Consider the following 16652-nt stretch of genomic DNA (forward strand, 5'->3'; position numbering starts at 1 on the left):
GGTGGCCGGGTTACAATGCGTAGGAGGGTGGTGGTAAGCCCTGCATGCCAAGCGATCGAGCCAACAGCTCCCTACACTAACTATTACCGTTAACCTCAACAAGTTTTTATGGAAGGGGAAACCGAAGAACTCGGGGGAAAACCCCTTAAACCAGTGGGGAGAGAACTTGCAAACTCAACGTAGGAGTTGTTCAGAGTTTTCACCCATAAATAGCTATACCAACAATTTCCAAGTGCAATTTATCACGCCCAAAGACGGGGACGGAAATTAGTTTTTATTTGACTCTATTTTCTCATCATTCAAATTTTTAAACGTAGTACAGAAATGATCAGTACTAACTAAAAATATAATTTTCAACCAAGTCGGTTTTAATTTAAAAAAAATATGTACAAAATCGCCAACAATTACTAAAATGGGCAAATGCCCCACTTCCGGGGCCCCGATCCCGCAAATGTTAACAATTCCGGCGAGGGAATGATATTACCAATCGATCGACGTATCATGTGCATTTGTACCACTAACGTACCGCGATAAATCGTGCACAAACCAACAACTCTTTTCACAAGGCGAATTCTTTTAATGTCCCCGAAGCGCTCTCAGAGTGCTCCCAGAGCGTTCTGCGAACCTGCAGTAATTGAAGGCGGGAATGTGATGAAAGAGCGAGCTGAGAGCATTATAGGAAATCCGCTGTTTCAAGGTCAATCGATATAATAACGAAGTTAAGCCGCGGACGAAATGAACGTCTAAGCTTTGGAATTGTGTCTGAGACAGGTCGTAAAGCTAACTGGACCGTGCTGTCGAAGCAATCAGAAATTGCCGTTGAAATATCTACGGCGCTCTGCTTAACCTCTCGAATGCTCTTTATGTTTTGGGGATTGCCACGCTTCCGAGAGGTTAAGCCTATACAATAATACGCGTAAGATTGAACGCCTAGACGGTGTCCTATTCAGTGGTATTTAGTTTTAGGCGTGTTAAATTACTGAGCGATTTCTAGATTAACCAGGCGTTGGAAATATCTGGAAAATCGTTATATAGTCTACTTTGAAATATCTAAAAAATTGTTATATAGTCTACTTTTAAATATATGGAAAATCGTTATATAGAATACCGGGAAATATCTAAAAAATCGTTATATAGTTTGAAATATCTGGAAAATCGTTATATAGAATACTGGGAAATATCTAAAAAAATCGTTATATAGAATACGGGGAAATATCTAAAAAATCGTTATATAGAATACTGGGAAATATCTAAAAATCGTTGTATAGAATACTGGGAAATATCTAAAAAAAATCGTTATATAGAATACTGGGAAATATCCGGAAAATCGTTATATAGAATACTGGGAAATATCTGGAAAATCGTTATATAGAATACTGGGAAATATCTGGAAAATCGTTATATAGAATACTGTGAAATATCTAAAAATTCGTTATATAGTTTGAAATATCTGGAAAATCGTTATATAGAATACTGGGAAATATCTAAAAAAATCGTTATATAGAATACTGGGAAATATCTAAAAAATCGTTATATAGTTCGAAATATCTGAAATCGTAAGACAGTTTGAAATATCATAATTTGTGATATATTTAAAATATCGGTAAATCGGTGATATATTTGAAATATCGGTAAATCGGTGATATATTTGAAATATCGGTAAATCGGTGATATATTTGAAATATCGGTAAATCGGTGATATATTTGAAATATCGGTAAATCGGTGATATATTTGAAATATCGGTAAATTCGTGATATGGTATTATCGGTATCCGTTAAATATTGGGATACTCGTGTCAATTTAAAATGTATATAGTACAGTTGGGTTAGATGCGGACAGACAGCTTCTTCGTATTATATTAGACACCCTATTTTGTATTGACGCTGGAGAGATAACGTTCCCGAGGGTAACTTGATAGTTGTGATAAACGCGGAGTAAAAGACTAAACGTTAAGCTATAATCTACCATAGCTTTTCCTCTGTTTCCAAGTAACTTCGGTCAATATTGGTTCGCTTCTAAAAGACGTGAAGTGTTGCTGGTGCTTCCATCTCTTGTCGAGAAACGAAAACGTTTTAGAAATAACATCAGTTAATGGATTCGCATAATATTTTTTCGATTAATTTGCATAACATAATTAAAAGGATTGCACGGAAAAATTGAGATTTTAATATTTTATATACTTATACAAGTTATATTTTAATTAATATTAATTAATAAAATAATAACGTTAGGTATATTTAGTTTTAATCTGAATTAGGTATTGTGGTTCTAGTAAGAACTATTTTTTAAAATTAGTAAAATCCGATTAATTTAATACTAAGTTAATTTTAATTATTTACAGAAGTATCGCGAAACACAAAAGCGCATCCTGAAAAAATTAATCGTTTAATGATATGCATTTCGAAGTCTTAATTGTTTGATCCTCTTATTGAATAGAAGTCATTGTCTTCTTTTAAAAATGGTAGTGTGGAGTTAATCTTACATTTTTTCACGCTTACCGATTTAAATGAAACAATGGTCTTAAATGTAGTCCATATTTTCTCGTGTAATTTTGGTGCAGTACACGCCACTAACGAGAAATGTGAGTGTAATTATAGCCAAGGTTTAACTCTTGTTTTGTTCTAATTTCTGTTGAAAATACTGTAACGAAGTTTATTCAGAAATTTAAGTGTATGTCATTAACAGTCAAGCTGTACAGAACTTTTAAATTACAAAAGTTTTATAGATATATTTCGTAAAATGTTTCCATATAATTCCCGTTGATTTATCGCTAGTCTTTTCAAAAGGACCATCTTTATAAATTAGCCTTTTCAGTTTACCTATATAGAGTCACATAGTGGCCAACGCGTGAAGTTCATAATAACTCATTTCCGATTGTTTTTTCAATTAAATCCATTCCTTTTAGGGCTGTTGATTTTTATGATTTATTTAAACCATTTTATTTTTTTAATTGATTTTTATTAACGTTTTATTCCTTTTTTTTACAAATTGGTAAATAATTTTAATGCAAACTAAAATTTATTATTATTTTAAATTTAATTTATATTTCCAAACTAAATTTAATATAGTACGTTTTGAATTGACATTTTCAGAAATACATTTAAGTATAATCGACGACTTTTTTTTAAAATAAAGCGATTTCAATAAATAAACGATCAAAAGTATTTTACCCACAAAAAAATGGGTAAATGCAAATTAAATACGGAAATATTTATCATTTCCGATGTTAGATGGCGTTAGTGAGACGTAAAACGTACCATTGCATTTTTTTATTTATTGTCGCGTGTTATTGCATTTTATTCGGTTAAACCGTCTGCGTTTAGTTTTTTTTATAGTCGATAATATCTTCTTCTGGGTTGTTGAACTTCCGTTGGAATTCTGATATGTTTTATGTAGGATACGCGAAGGGTATATTTTATTGGAAAAGATATTCGCTTTTTGGCAAGTTCCAAAAGTATTTTGGCCCATCTGAAACACTCCCCTTTATTTATAAGTCTCTGAAAAGCCGAAAATATTTTTCTTCCTACAAAAGATCGTTTCAATAAACGCTAGAAACGTCTTCTGGTAAAAATATCGAAAACCTTTTTACGGTGGTTTTTTTCTCAATAAGTAAACGATTTTTTTACCATTTTACCACGGTAACCGCGGGTAAAGGGTAAGACACTCTGCGAACTGCCGTACCTTTGATGGTACTAAATGGAACTCGCGAACTCTTGAAAATATGTACCTTTAACAGTGCTAAATGCACGAACTCGGTGTACCATAGAGATAGAAAATAAGTAGAGGCCCAATCAAATCTGAGGGTTTGTTCCGCGCTGCTATCCCCCTCCACGAGCTATGCGTTATAGGGAAGAAATACGTGGCGCCACAAACGGCCATCTATGAAACTAAACTCCTTTTGTGGCAACCAGCTGGGCTCTACGACGTCATTGCAAAATCCACGTAACTTCTTAAGACTTGCGTATATAGTTACGTGGATTTTGCTTTCAGGCGACGATTTCTAGTTCCTCCAGAACGGTGTGGTGGCGCTACGTGCTTCTTCCCTATAACGCATGCCACGGGGGGGGGGGAGAGGGGGATGAAATTTCCATAACAGAAAGCAGCTCTTTTTTTCCCCTGTCTGGGCCTCTACTTATTTTCTATCTCTATGCGGTGTACAGATTATCTGAGACTGTCTTACCCCTCGGGTAATATTAAGTTCTGGAATGGGCGGAAATTGATTTTACTTTTGTTCAATATACTAGGAATCGTGCAACTAAATTTTTGAATGGACATACATTTTTCCATTCCCGCCAAATGGAATGGGAATGGTTGGAAGGCAAACATTTGAACGGGAATGGATGTTATGGTACGGCAAAGAGAAAACTATGTCCAATGGAATGGTAATGGATGTTATGGTACGGTAAAGAGAAAACTATGTCCAATGGAATGGGAATGGATGTTATGGTACGGTAAAGAGAAAACTATGTCCAATGGAATGGGAATGGATGTTATGGTACGGTAAAGAGAAAACTATGTCCAATGGAATGGGAATGGATGTTATGGTACGGCAAAGAAAACTATGTCCAATGGAATGGTAATGGATGTTATGGTACGGTAAAGAGAAAACTATGTCCAATGGAATGGGAATGGATGTTATGGTACGGTAAAGAGAAAACTATGTCCAATGGAATGGGAATGGATGTTATGGTACGGTAAAGAGAAAACTATGTCCAATGGAATGGGAATGGATGTTATGGTACGGCAAAGAGAAAACTATGTCCAATGGAATGGTAATGGATGTTATGGTACGGTAAAGAGAAAACTATGTCCAATGGAATGGGAATGGATGTTATGGTACGGCAAAGAGAAAACTATGTCCAATGGAATGGGAATGGATGTTATGGTACGGTAAAGAGAAAACTATGTCCAATGGAATGGGAATGGATGTTATGGTACGGTAAAGAGAAAACTATGTCCAATGGAATGGGAATGGATGTTATGGTACGGTAAAGAGAAAACTATGTCCAATGGAATGGGAATGGATGTTATGGTACGGTAAAGAGAAAACTATGTCCAATGGAATGGGAATGGATGTTATGGTACGGCAAAGAGAAAACTATGTCCAATGGAATGGTAATGGATGTTATGGTACGGTAAAGAGAAAACTATGTCCAATGGAATGGGAATGGATGTTATGGTACGGTAAAGAGAAAACTATGTCCAATGGAATGGGAATGGATGTTATGGTACGGTAAAGAGAAAACTATGTCCAATGGAATGGGAATGGATGTTATGGTACGGCAAAGAGAAAACTATGTCCAATGGAATGGGAATGGATGTTATGGTACGGCAAAGAGAAAACTATGTCCAATGGAATGGGAATGGATGTTATGGTACGGCAAAGAGAAAACTGTGTCCAATGGAATGGTAATGGATGTTATGGTACGGCAAAGAGAAAACTATGTCCAATGGAATGGGAATGGATGTTATGGTACGGCAAAGAGAAAACTATGTCCAATGGAATGGGAATGGATGTTATGGTATGGTAAAGAGAAAACTATGTCCAATGGAATGGGAATGGTTTGGAAGAGAGACATTCGCTCGAAGACCTATTGGTACGAGCTATTTGTAAGTTTAAATTTCTTCAAATTTGTTTACGGTTTAGCATTTTATCCCTTTTCATTATGAACTAATCTACCTTAGACAAATAATTAATGGACCCGAAACCAAATGGCGAACTTGGTGCTTTTACGGCAGCGCCGCTTGTAGCGCCGTAGTGTCAAGCATTGGAAAGATTTCTATCCAAATACTAAACACGTGCCCAATATTAGCGGACGACGTTAGGCCTAGCGTTCTTAGCTCGTCACTGTCGTCAAAGCTTACACTTTTATTTCCATTTTGACTAGGCATTTTTAAATTTATAATCTATTTAAAACCTTCACACAAGTATTTACAAAAACATTAAATTAATTAAATCATTACCCTTTCATTTTTATTCCAATACAATTCTTACTGAATAATCTAAAGCCTATTAAAATCCCAAAAGTCTCACTTCTATTAAAAACTGCAGAGCAGACGACGGGATGCGGGTCATCTGACATTTTTACGCACGTGTTTTGTATTTGGATAGAAATATTTCGCGAATCTCTCGGTAGGAGCGCTGACGGGCGATGCAAATTGTGGAACCGGGGATTTGGCTTAGGTTTCGAGTCCAGTCATTATTCGTCCAAGATTCTACTTATTCGCGTATTTTAGCACTCTTTGCAATGCAGTCCATTCGTAGCTTGCTCGTTGGTGTGGCTTGTGTTCGTTGCCATGACATTAATTCACGTGACATAGTGGTATCTTTTTGTCTGTTCTCGGACTTAGTGTACTCTATTTACTCTCAAACGTTTTATTCGCCGGTTCCTGGGATGATAATTACTCCGGCCCATAAACTATTGGCTTGTTCCGGAAAGGAGGTGTCCAGAGAGTAAATCGGATTTCGTCGTCTGCTAGCCAGAATTTATCTGCTAAAAAGGCCACAGCCAGCCATTTTGGGAAAAATGAATTAATAATAACGTCGTCTGCTTATTGATCTGACTTCACTGTGGCTTAGATTTGCCTATTATATTAAAATAAATTTAGATTTTATATAACTCCTTCTGCGTTGAGTTTGCAAGTTCTTTCCCGACTGGTATAAGGGGTTTACCTCTGAGTTCTTCGGTCTCCCTTTCCATTAAAACTTGTCGAGGTTAACGGTAATAGTTAGCGTAGGGAGCTGTTGGCTCGCGTGGCATGAAGGTCTTGCCACCACCCTCCTACGCATTGTAACTCGGGCATCTAAATTGATGGCTTTAAAAGTCGCTCGATGACTTGGGCCTAAGATGGTGCCTTGGGTATTAGCCTAGCTGATACCAAAACCATTAAAATCAACACAGTATTTCCCCCCTTCTCCTACCCCCCCACTTCAAAAACCTTTTCGAATCGAAAAACCGTTGTAATGTAAGTTAGCGTCTATCGCGATTTCAAAAATATAATGGGTCTAGACCAGCTTGTTTCGTTGCCGGGTGAAACCGGGATTCTCGGAATGGATGGTAGTAGGAGCCGCGCTGGCTGGAGAGTGGAAGATAATTTCTAATAACCGTGATGTAGATGCGGCCGGGGATTCCCAGAAATGAGACGAACAAGAATAACAATGATTTTTATTATTATTTGCAGGTGAGCGAAGCGGGGGAGCCGAAGTTGCCTTCTTGGTTAAGGTTCGACCAAAAAACGCGGAGCTTTCAGGGTATTCCTCTCGAGAAGGACATCGGACAGTATTACATCAGCGTCAAAGCCCAAGGAGCGCCGTCTCATCCAGGTACGCCACCATTCTTCTTCAATCCACCCTTGTTTAAACCGGTTTTAACCACCGAAAAAAAATCATGGTTAAAACCACTTTTGGTTTATTAAAGAAAATATTGAGAAATGAATCGGAAATATTGAAAAAACTAAAACTTAACCTTCACTTTTTGTCGTAAGTAATGAGAGCTAGATATAACCAATTAGGGGATCTTAAATTTCAGTTTGCGCGTGAAAATACGCCGCCATGTTAGGGTATAAAAGCCGGAAAATAAATCTGCTATACCTCACAATGTAAAGGTACTCTCACGCGCAAAAACGTAATTTTGAAATCGGGCAATTTGAGTATTTTCTAGGAAATGAGGGCTAGATTTAAGCAATTTGAGCATTTTTTTATTAATGGATTTAACCGATTTACACCACCGGTTACAACCGGATTTAACCATACTGGATTTGTAAATTAAAAAAATACGGTTTTTTGCCAACCCTGTAAAAATGCCACGATGCATCGACGTAAAACATCTCTGTTAGACCTAACCTAGGAGCAAACAAACACAAGGAGAACGCAGCTAGCCTTTAAACACGCTAACGCAGTGTTGTGTACAAATTTCATTAAACGAACCTTTAAGCTGAACGTTTTACGGAAAGGGGGAAGACAATTTCCGAATGTTCCCCTTCCGACGGCAGCGGGTTATAATGCGTCTAACCGATGAAAAATGTACGACTTTTGACGGGTTGCGTTCTCCTTGTGTGGGCCATGGATTAAACACTAAAGGATGTTCCACGAGCTAAGATTTCAATGCCGAGTTCGCGTTGGCTCGGTCGTAACGTGAATTCTCCCCCCCGCGCTCAACTCCCCCAGGGGCACTGGATATGATTTTGTAGCGCCATCTCGTATTTTTTTAAATAATTTCGCGGGTTTTTGGAATTTCTTGCTTTTCGTCTGCTCTTTTAGTTGAAAATTATAACCACATGGATCAAAACACGCTTCTTTTATTAATCTTCAATTTCGTTTAAAATTGCAAATAGTAAATAGTGAAAAGGCTGAATCTGCCAAGCTTCAAATCCTAAAATAAAGCCGAATACATATTAAAAGGAATGTAAATATTAAGATAATCAAGCATGGAATTGCACGCCCGTTTGTTTGCCCCTGGATAGAAAACAATTTCCGGTTTGCGGGCTCGCGCCGCTAGGTGGCAAGGTTACAGTATTTTTGCGTTTTTCGCTCGTGGAACATCCTTTAGTGTTTAATATAACCCCTCTTGTTTGGTAGGGTGCGCTTAGACTATACCGAGTAACTTCCACAAGCCTTCCTAGAGAGTCAGTTTAGTTAGGGTGTATAATCTTTTTCGGAATTTAGGGGTTAACCCGATCAAACTAACTCCTTGACGCCCGTCGCTAGGAAGGCTTGTGGAAGCTACTCGGTGTAGTCTGAGCGCACCCAAACAAGAGGGGTTATCATGGTTGGCAAAAATCGTCTTTTTTTAATTTAAAAATCCAGTATGGTTAAACCCAGTTGTAACCGGTGGTTTAAACCGTTTTAACCATTAAAACAATGCTTAAGTTGCTTATATATAGCCCTCATTACATCGAAAATGCTCAAATTGCCCGATTTCAAAATAACGTTTTTGGGCGTGACAGTACCTTTACATTGAGAGGTATAGCCGACGTATTTACCTGCTTTTATACCCTAACATGATGGCGCATTTTCACGCGCAAAATGAATTTTAAGATCGTCTAATAGCTCATTACTTACGACAAAAAGTGAAGGTTAAGTTTTAATATTTTTTTATTTAAAAAATAAGTGGTTTTAACTAGTGTTGTAATTTTCTGGAAATGTTTTCGCATTTTATTTTTCCGGAAAATTAACAACACTAGTTTTAACCATGGATTTTTTTCGGTGGTTAAAACCGGTTTAACCTAGTCTGACCGGTTCTTGCCAACCCTGGGGGTTATACTCCCTTTAAGCCGATATAGTTGGTCAAGCGTCTTTGTAACTCGTCCATTCCGCAGGTAAAAACGTCGCCAAAGATGTGTTCTCCATCGACGTAGTTGACGACGCCCCCGACGCTAACTCGCCAAACGGCGGCCCTTCGCCGAAGTGCGTCGCGGGAGAAGTGCTGACGGTGGCGAGCGTCATCTTCGACGCCGACTTGGAGAGCCTGGAGCCGGAGACCCGCGTCAGTCTGCTGGAGAAGGCGGCCAGCGTCATGCGGATCCCGGTGGAATCGTTGAAACTGAAGCCGTTGTCGGCCAATTCCAGGGCGTTCGACGCTGCGGCGATCATGGCTGGTCCAGGGAACGCCCGAACCTCGAAGAACCCGGGCGCCGTCCTCCAATGGCAAGTCGGCTGCTCCGGGATCGTCAACCCCGACCAATCGGAGCGCATCGCGGAAGTCGAGAAGATGTCCAAGGACGGCAGCCTAGGCGACGAGCTCAACCACCCGGTGGTGGGGTGGCACGTCACCAACCGCCAACAACAGTCCGTCGTGCGCAGGGAGAAGCGGCAAGCTCACCACGCCGCCTTCGCCGCCACGCCCGTGCCCGGGTTCGTGCCCACCAGATGGCCCCACACGACGGAACGCGTCGACGAATACACGGACGAAACGAACGCTCCCGAGTCGCGAATAGTTCCTACCATGCACTCCCCGGTGTTCAGCAGCAGCTCGCACCACCACAGACACCACCACGGTGGCAAAGAAATAGCGCCCGGGGAACGCGGACATCACAAACATCGCGGAGAGTCCGTCAGGATCACCGCGTCGCCCGTGCTACCGCGTTTGGCCACTCCTTACGCGCCCAGTCTCGGGACGCCCATTCTCACCCCGGATCGACCCAGTACTTACGACGGTACTCTAACGACCTTGGATATTGTCCCGACCAGAGTTTCCCAGGAGGAGCACACGCCGACGCTAATGCCGCCTTCCATGACGCCAGCCGTCACTCCGTACACGGAAATCAAACCCAGTCGGCCGCATTCGGGCGGTCCGACCGTCATCCCGAACGTGCCCAACTCGAAACCGTTCATCCAGAACAGGATGAAGAAACTGTCCATCGTGGCCGGTAAAGTGTGGTCCTTCGAAATCCCCAGCAACACGTTCGGTGACTTGGAGGACGGCGATACCCGCTCGTTGAAGTTGATCTTCATGACGCAAGACCGTACCGCCATCGGGCAATCGTCTTGGATTCAATTCGATCCGGAGAAACAGGTGCTGTACGCCTTGCCCTTGGACGAGAACATTGGCAAATATCGCTTCATTTTGGAAGCCTTGGACAGTAACGGCGATGCCGTTCAAGACGAACTAGACGTCCACGTGAGGCAGCATCCCGGCCACCGCGCCGTGCACCACACCTTCAGTCTGTCGCTGGTCAGTCCCAAATGGAAATTCCCGGTCGCTATCGAATGGGAGATAGAAGTGGTCAAGAAATTGGCGAAATTGTTCAGTGACCGTAACACGAGCTTAATTACCGTCAAGGACGTCACCCTTGACCCGTTAAAGATCAGTTGGACCAACGACTCTTTACCTCGACACCCTTGTCCCAGAGATCAAATCGAACGGTTGGCCAGCAAGCTGATCAAGGACGAATCAGGACAACCGACCCATCATCTGACCAAGATGTTGGGGAAAGAGATTAAAGTGGCCGAGGCTTACGTCACCTACTTGGGCGTGTGCCAACCGCCCGTGTCTAGCACCCCTCCGACCAAGACGGACGGCGTACCCCAAATGAGGAACGCCATCGAACAAGTCAACGCCACCATCGGCGAAATCCTGCGATTCAAAATCCCCGAGGACACCTTCTTCGACACGGAAGACGGAAGTACTCGCAACCTCAAACTCATCTTCCTGACTATCGACAGCGCGATGGTGCCCAAATCGTCTTGGGTGCAGTTGGACCAGAAATCCCAAGAATTGTACGGACTTCCGTTCGAAGGAGACAAAGGCGGAGAGTTCAACATGATCGCCCAAGACTCGGACGGGCACACGGCCAACGACGTCTTCATGATCGCGGTCCATCCTCGCGTCCAAAGGAAATCCAGCATTGAATTCAGCATGCACATCGAGGCCAACTTCAACGAGTTCAACCGCAACACCAGCCAGAAGGTCTTGGTTCCCTGGAAGCTGTCCAAGCTGTACGGGGACCCCGACCCGCGTTACATCACCGTGAACTCCATCAGCAAAGGCTCGGTGGTGTATTCGTGGACGAACAACACGCTGCCCCACCACCCCTGTCCCCGGGAAAAGATAGAGAACTTGGTGAGCTACTTGATGAACGACAACGAAACGATATCGTCCAAGTTGATCGAAGCGATGGGATCGGAGTTTCGCGTCATCAAAGTCGACACGATGCCCATGGGCTCTTGCATGACCGAGCTGGGCCCCACCTCGGGCACCGAGGTCCCGTTACCGCCCGTCGTGCACGCGCCGACCGACGAGTCCGAGCCGACCACGACCAGTGACGATGACATTTACATCACGACCATCATCCCGGCCGTGGTGATCGCCATCATGTTGATCATCGCCGCGATGGTCGCCTGCTTCTTGTACCGCAAGCGCCGGAAGGGCAAGATGACCATGAACGAGAACGGCGCCTTCGTGACCAAGGGCATCCCCATCATCTTCGCCGACGAGCTGGACGAGAAGAACGACCCGGCCAAACCGCCGATCATCCTGCGCGACGAGAAGCCCCCGCTGGCGCCCATGGAATACCCTCGCTCCATTTCGGCCAGCAGTCGCGACTCCACGCCGCAAACCGACCGCAAAGAAGTGGCCAACCTCAGAGACACGAACGCCGACTTGCACCACCCCGACCCTCATTTCTCGCCTCCCTATCAACCACCCCCGCCTTTTACCTCGAGCAGGGATAACAAAAATTCCCGGCCCAAAGCCACCCCTACTTACAGGCAACCTCCTCCTTACGTTCCACCCTAACCCCATCTAGGAGCGATCGCGTCGTTAAGGGAAATTAATTCGTTTCTTTCGAGTGTCATTTATCGTCATTGAGAGACTAAACTAAAAACTTCATTTCAATTTTACAATTAACAAAAAAAGCAACGCGATAAATATGACTCGCGTGGTGTATAAGAAATACGTGAAATTTTTGTCCGAAAGTATTCGTTTCTCCTTTAAATTGAATTACTTAGCATCCCCCGACACCCTTTTATGGGGCTTGAAACCAAAACTATTGCGACGATCCTCAACGGCAGGCTGGCCGGCTGGGAATCGCGTCTTTTAAAAGAAAAATGACGAAAGAGAAAATTGCGTTTTGTTAAATTTCCTTCGATAGGTGTGCCTTCACTAAGCCTTTTAAAGATGAAATGTATATCCGGGGAATCCACCCCCTTTTTATTTTGGTCGTGGATTAATTAACTTTAATCCACGCTTTAACGTCAAATTGATTTTCACAATTATAGACAGGTGGAATTTTAATTATTACCACTGATGAATCCCAGTCAATAATTTTCGTCTTCCTGAATTTGTATCGTTCTGTTAAGCAACGGATGATTTTTACCCGGTTCATTTATTTCCTTAGATGGCGTTTTCAACGTATTTAAAACGCTCGCGACGCCATCTGACGGAAGAAATATTTATTCCGCGATCTAGGTTCGAACGCGTTTTTTGTTTTCGTAGTCGACTGACTGAGCCAACTCGCTCGGAACAATGAAATTTTTCGACTGAATTTTTTTCTTCTAAATTATCGAGAGAAAAGGCTGCTAATGTATCGAGCTATATTATTTTGCGTAGAAATTTTCATTTCTTATTTATACGTACGATTTCACATAATCTCAAATTTATGAAATGGGAGAATTTACATATGATAAATATTATATAACATTGTACAGGAGTTAAAACGAAAAAAATATCAAATTGGAAAGCCTATTGACAGCTACTAATATTTTGCTCTAGATTCTAGAGTGTTTTTAAACTTCTTGACGAGGTTTAATTAGTTTAATTTTTTTTCGAAATTTAAATATATAGTAGTTATAGTTTTTATATAATTTTTTTCTTAGTCAAGAAATGCCAATGCATGCCACATTTGTTTTTTTGTCAACACATTTACGTTGAAATAATAAAATAAAATCATACCAAACAAACCAAAAAAATATCCAAGAAATACGTTTAGAACAACTTTAAAAATATTTCATACATTTTTGTACCGAAAAAAATATTGGGTTTTTATTAATCAAAACAAAAACTGTGCTGTGGTTATTAACTAAACAATTTACTAAAAAAACTTAATGGTTGAACGATATAATCTCTAATCGTGTCTAGAGTTTTAGAACTTATTGAAAAACACGCAACAAACGCACTGTGTGAAGCGTCATTTAAGTTAAGTTAAAAATACGAACGTGTCAAGATAATCATTTTATTATACACAACGTACGAATTAAGAGCTTGAAGTCAAGCTTTAATTATCATGATGTTATTCAATTGTTAAGATAATTGATTTTTGAACCTGACTTTGAACCAAAAATTTTTGTACACTTTAGGGTCGAGCCGCGTGACGTAATAAAAACACGCCTAGTAGTCGTGACGTCACGTAATCGTATGACGTTATCGCAAAACCAGTTTCGGTTAAAATTTAGTTGAACAGAAAGATTTTAATACTCTACGGCCGTGTTAAGTTAGTCAGAATTATTATTATTTTTATAGCCAATCAAATTAAACATAAAAATAAAAATTAGCTATATTATTTTAAAGTGTAGTAGAGCCCATACAACAATATCGTACTTTACGAGTTCTACTGCACCAATTGGCAGAACAAAAGTATTAAAATTGAGATTCAAGATATTAACCGGGTAGCAATGTCACAGCCGTCTGTTAAATTATTGATTGGCTAAAATGAGTTATGAAGGCTAATCGCTTTACGGCCTAGACTATTAAAATTGGTCTATTCATAGAAATCATTAACCTGAAAGTAAATTAGTTTTCACCCTCCTAATGTGTTGGAAATTATTAATATTTTTAAGTACTGAATCCCGAAAGGAATCATAAGTACAGTAATGATGTGCATTGCGGTATGGCGTTCTCTTTCAAATTACTGTTAGCTTATATTTGGCCCCAATGTATTAAAGTTACAAAATGTGAGATACAACCGGGTACCCGACGACAAGACGTGCGTGTTTGGACAATACTATTTACTGTTCGCAATAGGTACGGTTTTCATATTTCCATCGTTGGTAATTAATAAAAATAAACATTCCTATCATTTTCTTGAATAATATTATCCAAACACAAGTATGTTGTGGTCAGGTATCCCGTTTTATCATTGGGGTTTTAGATATCTATTTATAGGACCCGTTTTTTCCGCAGTAATGTTTATTATTAAGAAAGCTAATGCATGTCGTATATCTGAAGCAGTGCGTATGTAGTTTGCGTTGCGACGCAGTTAATAAAATGAAGCAAAAACTTCACTATTCTTTAATGTCCTATCAGAAGAATATAATATCTCTTACGAGAGAAGTATGCTGTTGTGGTTATTCACTTACCATGCACCTACGCGGGCATGACGTTTATAAATAAGGTAATAACCATAGGAAGAATATTTTTAATTTTATATCCATAGAGTAACCCACTCACATAGAGTAAATTTAGACCGAAGAGCGATGGTGTTATTTTTAAATTTTTTAGAGCATAAGCTGACGTTTTTATCCAGATTTTGTACATGACCTTTAGACCAACTTGTTTATTTCATGCCTCGGAAACAAGACGTTGCGTACCAAAATTGTTAATACGTTTGCTCTGATAGCCTTCCACTGTTTATATCGTTAGACTGAGTATTACAAGCTGAAAGTTTTGAGCCGTATTGCGCTGTGCTATGAATTAATTTAAATTAAATTAGTGCTGTTGATTTTCCCGAAAAATAAATAATTGAAACATAAATTTCCTCTTAAAGGTTCTTAATGTTTTTAACTTTTTATCGATATAAAATTTATAACATCAGTAAACATACTACAAAACATTAATAGTTTTACATTGTTAATTAGTTTAAACTAGTCTAGTGGTTTAGTTTTACTTTTAGATTCGAAAAAATTAGGCGAAAATTCCGTTTAATTTAAATTTGCAAACAATATATTAAACTTATCGTGGAATGAAAACTTTTTTCGGAAAAATACGAAACATTTTCCGGAAAAAAGGCCTCGGTCATTTTCCGGAAAATTTTCCGACTTACAACACTAAATTAAATGAATTCATAGTTATACACATGGTTGTTGTGAAATTCGCATCAATTGAAATTGGTTGCTTCTCTCGTAAGAAATATATTACACTTCTAAATCTACTCATTTTAGTCTTTTATAAAATATTATTTTCGCACGCTAGAGACGCAGTGGCATTTAAATGTTTCAAAACTGACCGAAAAGTTCGTTTCACTTGACGCGGTGAAAATACCACAAGAAATTTAGAAATATGTTTGTTTTGGACGCTGCAATACGCAACGGTACTGAGAGAAAGCCATAACGTTAAATGTCTTCTTAACGTAAATTATACGTCGCTAGTTTTGTTTTTAATGACAAAAACCTCTAGTCTCCGAAAGAACAACAGCGTTGATATCTAGGACCCGATTTATACCCCCTTTCAAAAAATTAAACAAATGGAATGTATTAAAAGTATTCACTTAAAAATGGTGCTAAAAATTTGAAAGACAACTTAATTTTTATTCTCTCGATTGACGGTCATTAACGTTAATTTCCAAACCTCAAAAAAATCCGCCCCAAAATGATTCTTGTAAGGATGTGAGAATGAAACATTATAAAATAAAAATACGGGAAAAAAGTTTTTTTTTTTTCAATTTTTATTAAATAAAAACGTATTTTGTTCTTAGCGATTTTAGCAAAAGTTTTAATAAGTGTATAAAGAAAACATTATAATTAAACCAGTGACAGTGTTAAATCTATTATATGAAAATGAAATCAAATATTAAGAAAAATGTAATTTTTGTGAACGTTCATTATTCGTTGTGAATAAGAAAAATTTGTGAATGTAGTGAAAAATCTAAATTATCTACCAAGAATTCTGCAAAATCCAAACCAATTCCCTAAGTCATTCATGTGTTGTATCTTTTTTTAATTGTCATATACGTAAATAAATAAGAAAAGACCATGACTTTTCCATTTATTTCAGGCCGTTGTTTCGGGAGTAACGTACGCCCATAAATAACATAAATCAATAAGTATGACACTTGGGTTTTTTATGGTCTACATCGCGTCTTGACAGTTACACCAAAATATTCAAGTTAACGCCATATAGTAGCCACTTTGAACTATACTTCTGGGAATACCTTATATTGGCTTGTTTACAGTTTGAGGCCAGGAATTAGTGAAATTTAAAACTCTTTCAAAATTAAA

At 39.5% G+C, this 16652-nt stretch overlaps 1 protein-coding gene across 4 annotated transcripts in view; it reads left to right on the forward strand.

The window, feature by feature from the left end:
* The window catches only part of Dg (Dystroglycan), a 109007-nt gene extending 92624 nt beyond the window's left edge, over positions 1-16383 (forward strand). For all 4 annotated transcript variants that reach the window (XM_090180338.1, XM_090180337.1, XM_090180339.1 and 1 more), the window contains exons 3-4: positions 7184-7325; positions 9320-16383. In XM_090180338.1, coding sequence (XP_090036464.1) covers positions 7184-7325; positions 9320-12237 — 3060 coding nt within the window. In that variant the 3' untranslated portion in view covers positions 12238-16383. The remainder of the gene's footprint in view (positions 1-7183; positions 7326-9319) is intronic.
* The last annotated feature ends 269 nt before the right edge of the window (positions 16384-16652 follow it).

This window comes from Leiobunum rupestre, chromosome 1, assembly GCF_980474605.1.
Source record: "Leiobunum rupestre chromosome 1, qqLeiRupe1.1.hap1, whole genome shotgun sequence".
Lineage (NCBI taxonomy): Eukaryota > Metazoa > Arthropoda > Arachnida > Opiliones > Sclerosomatidae > Leiobunum > Leiobunum rupestre.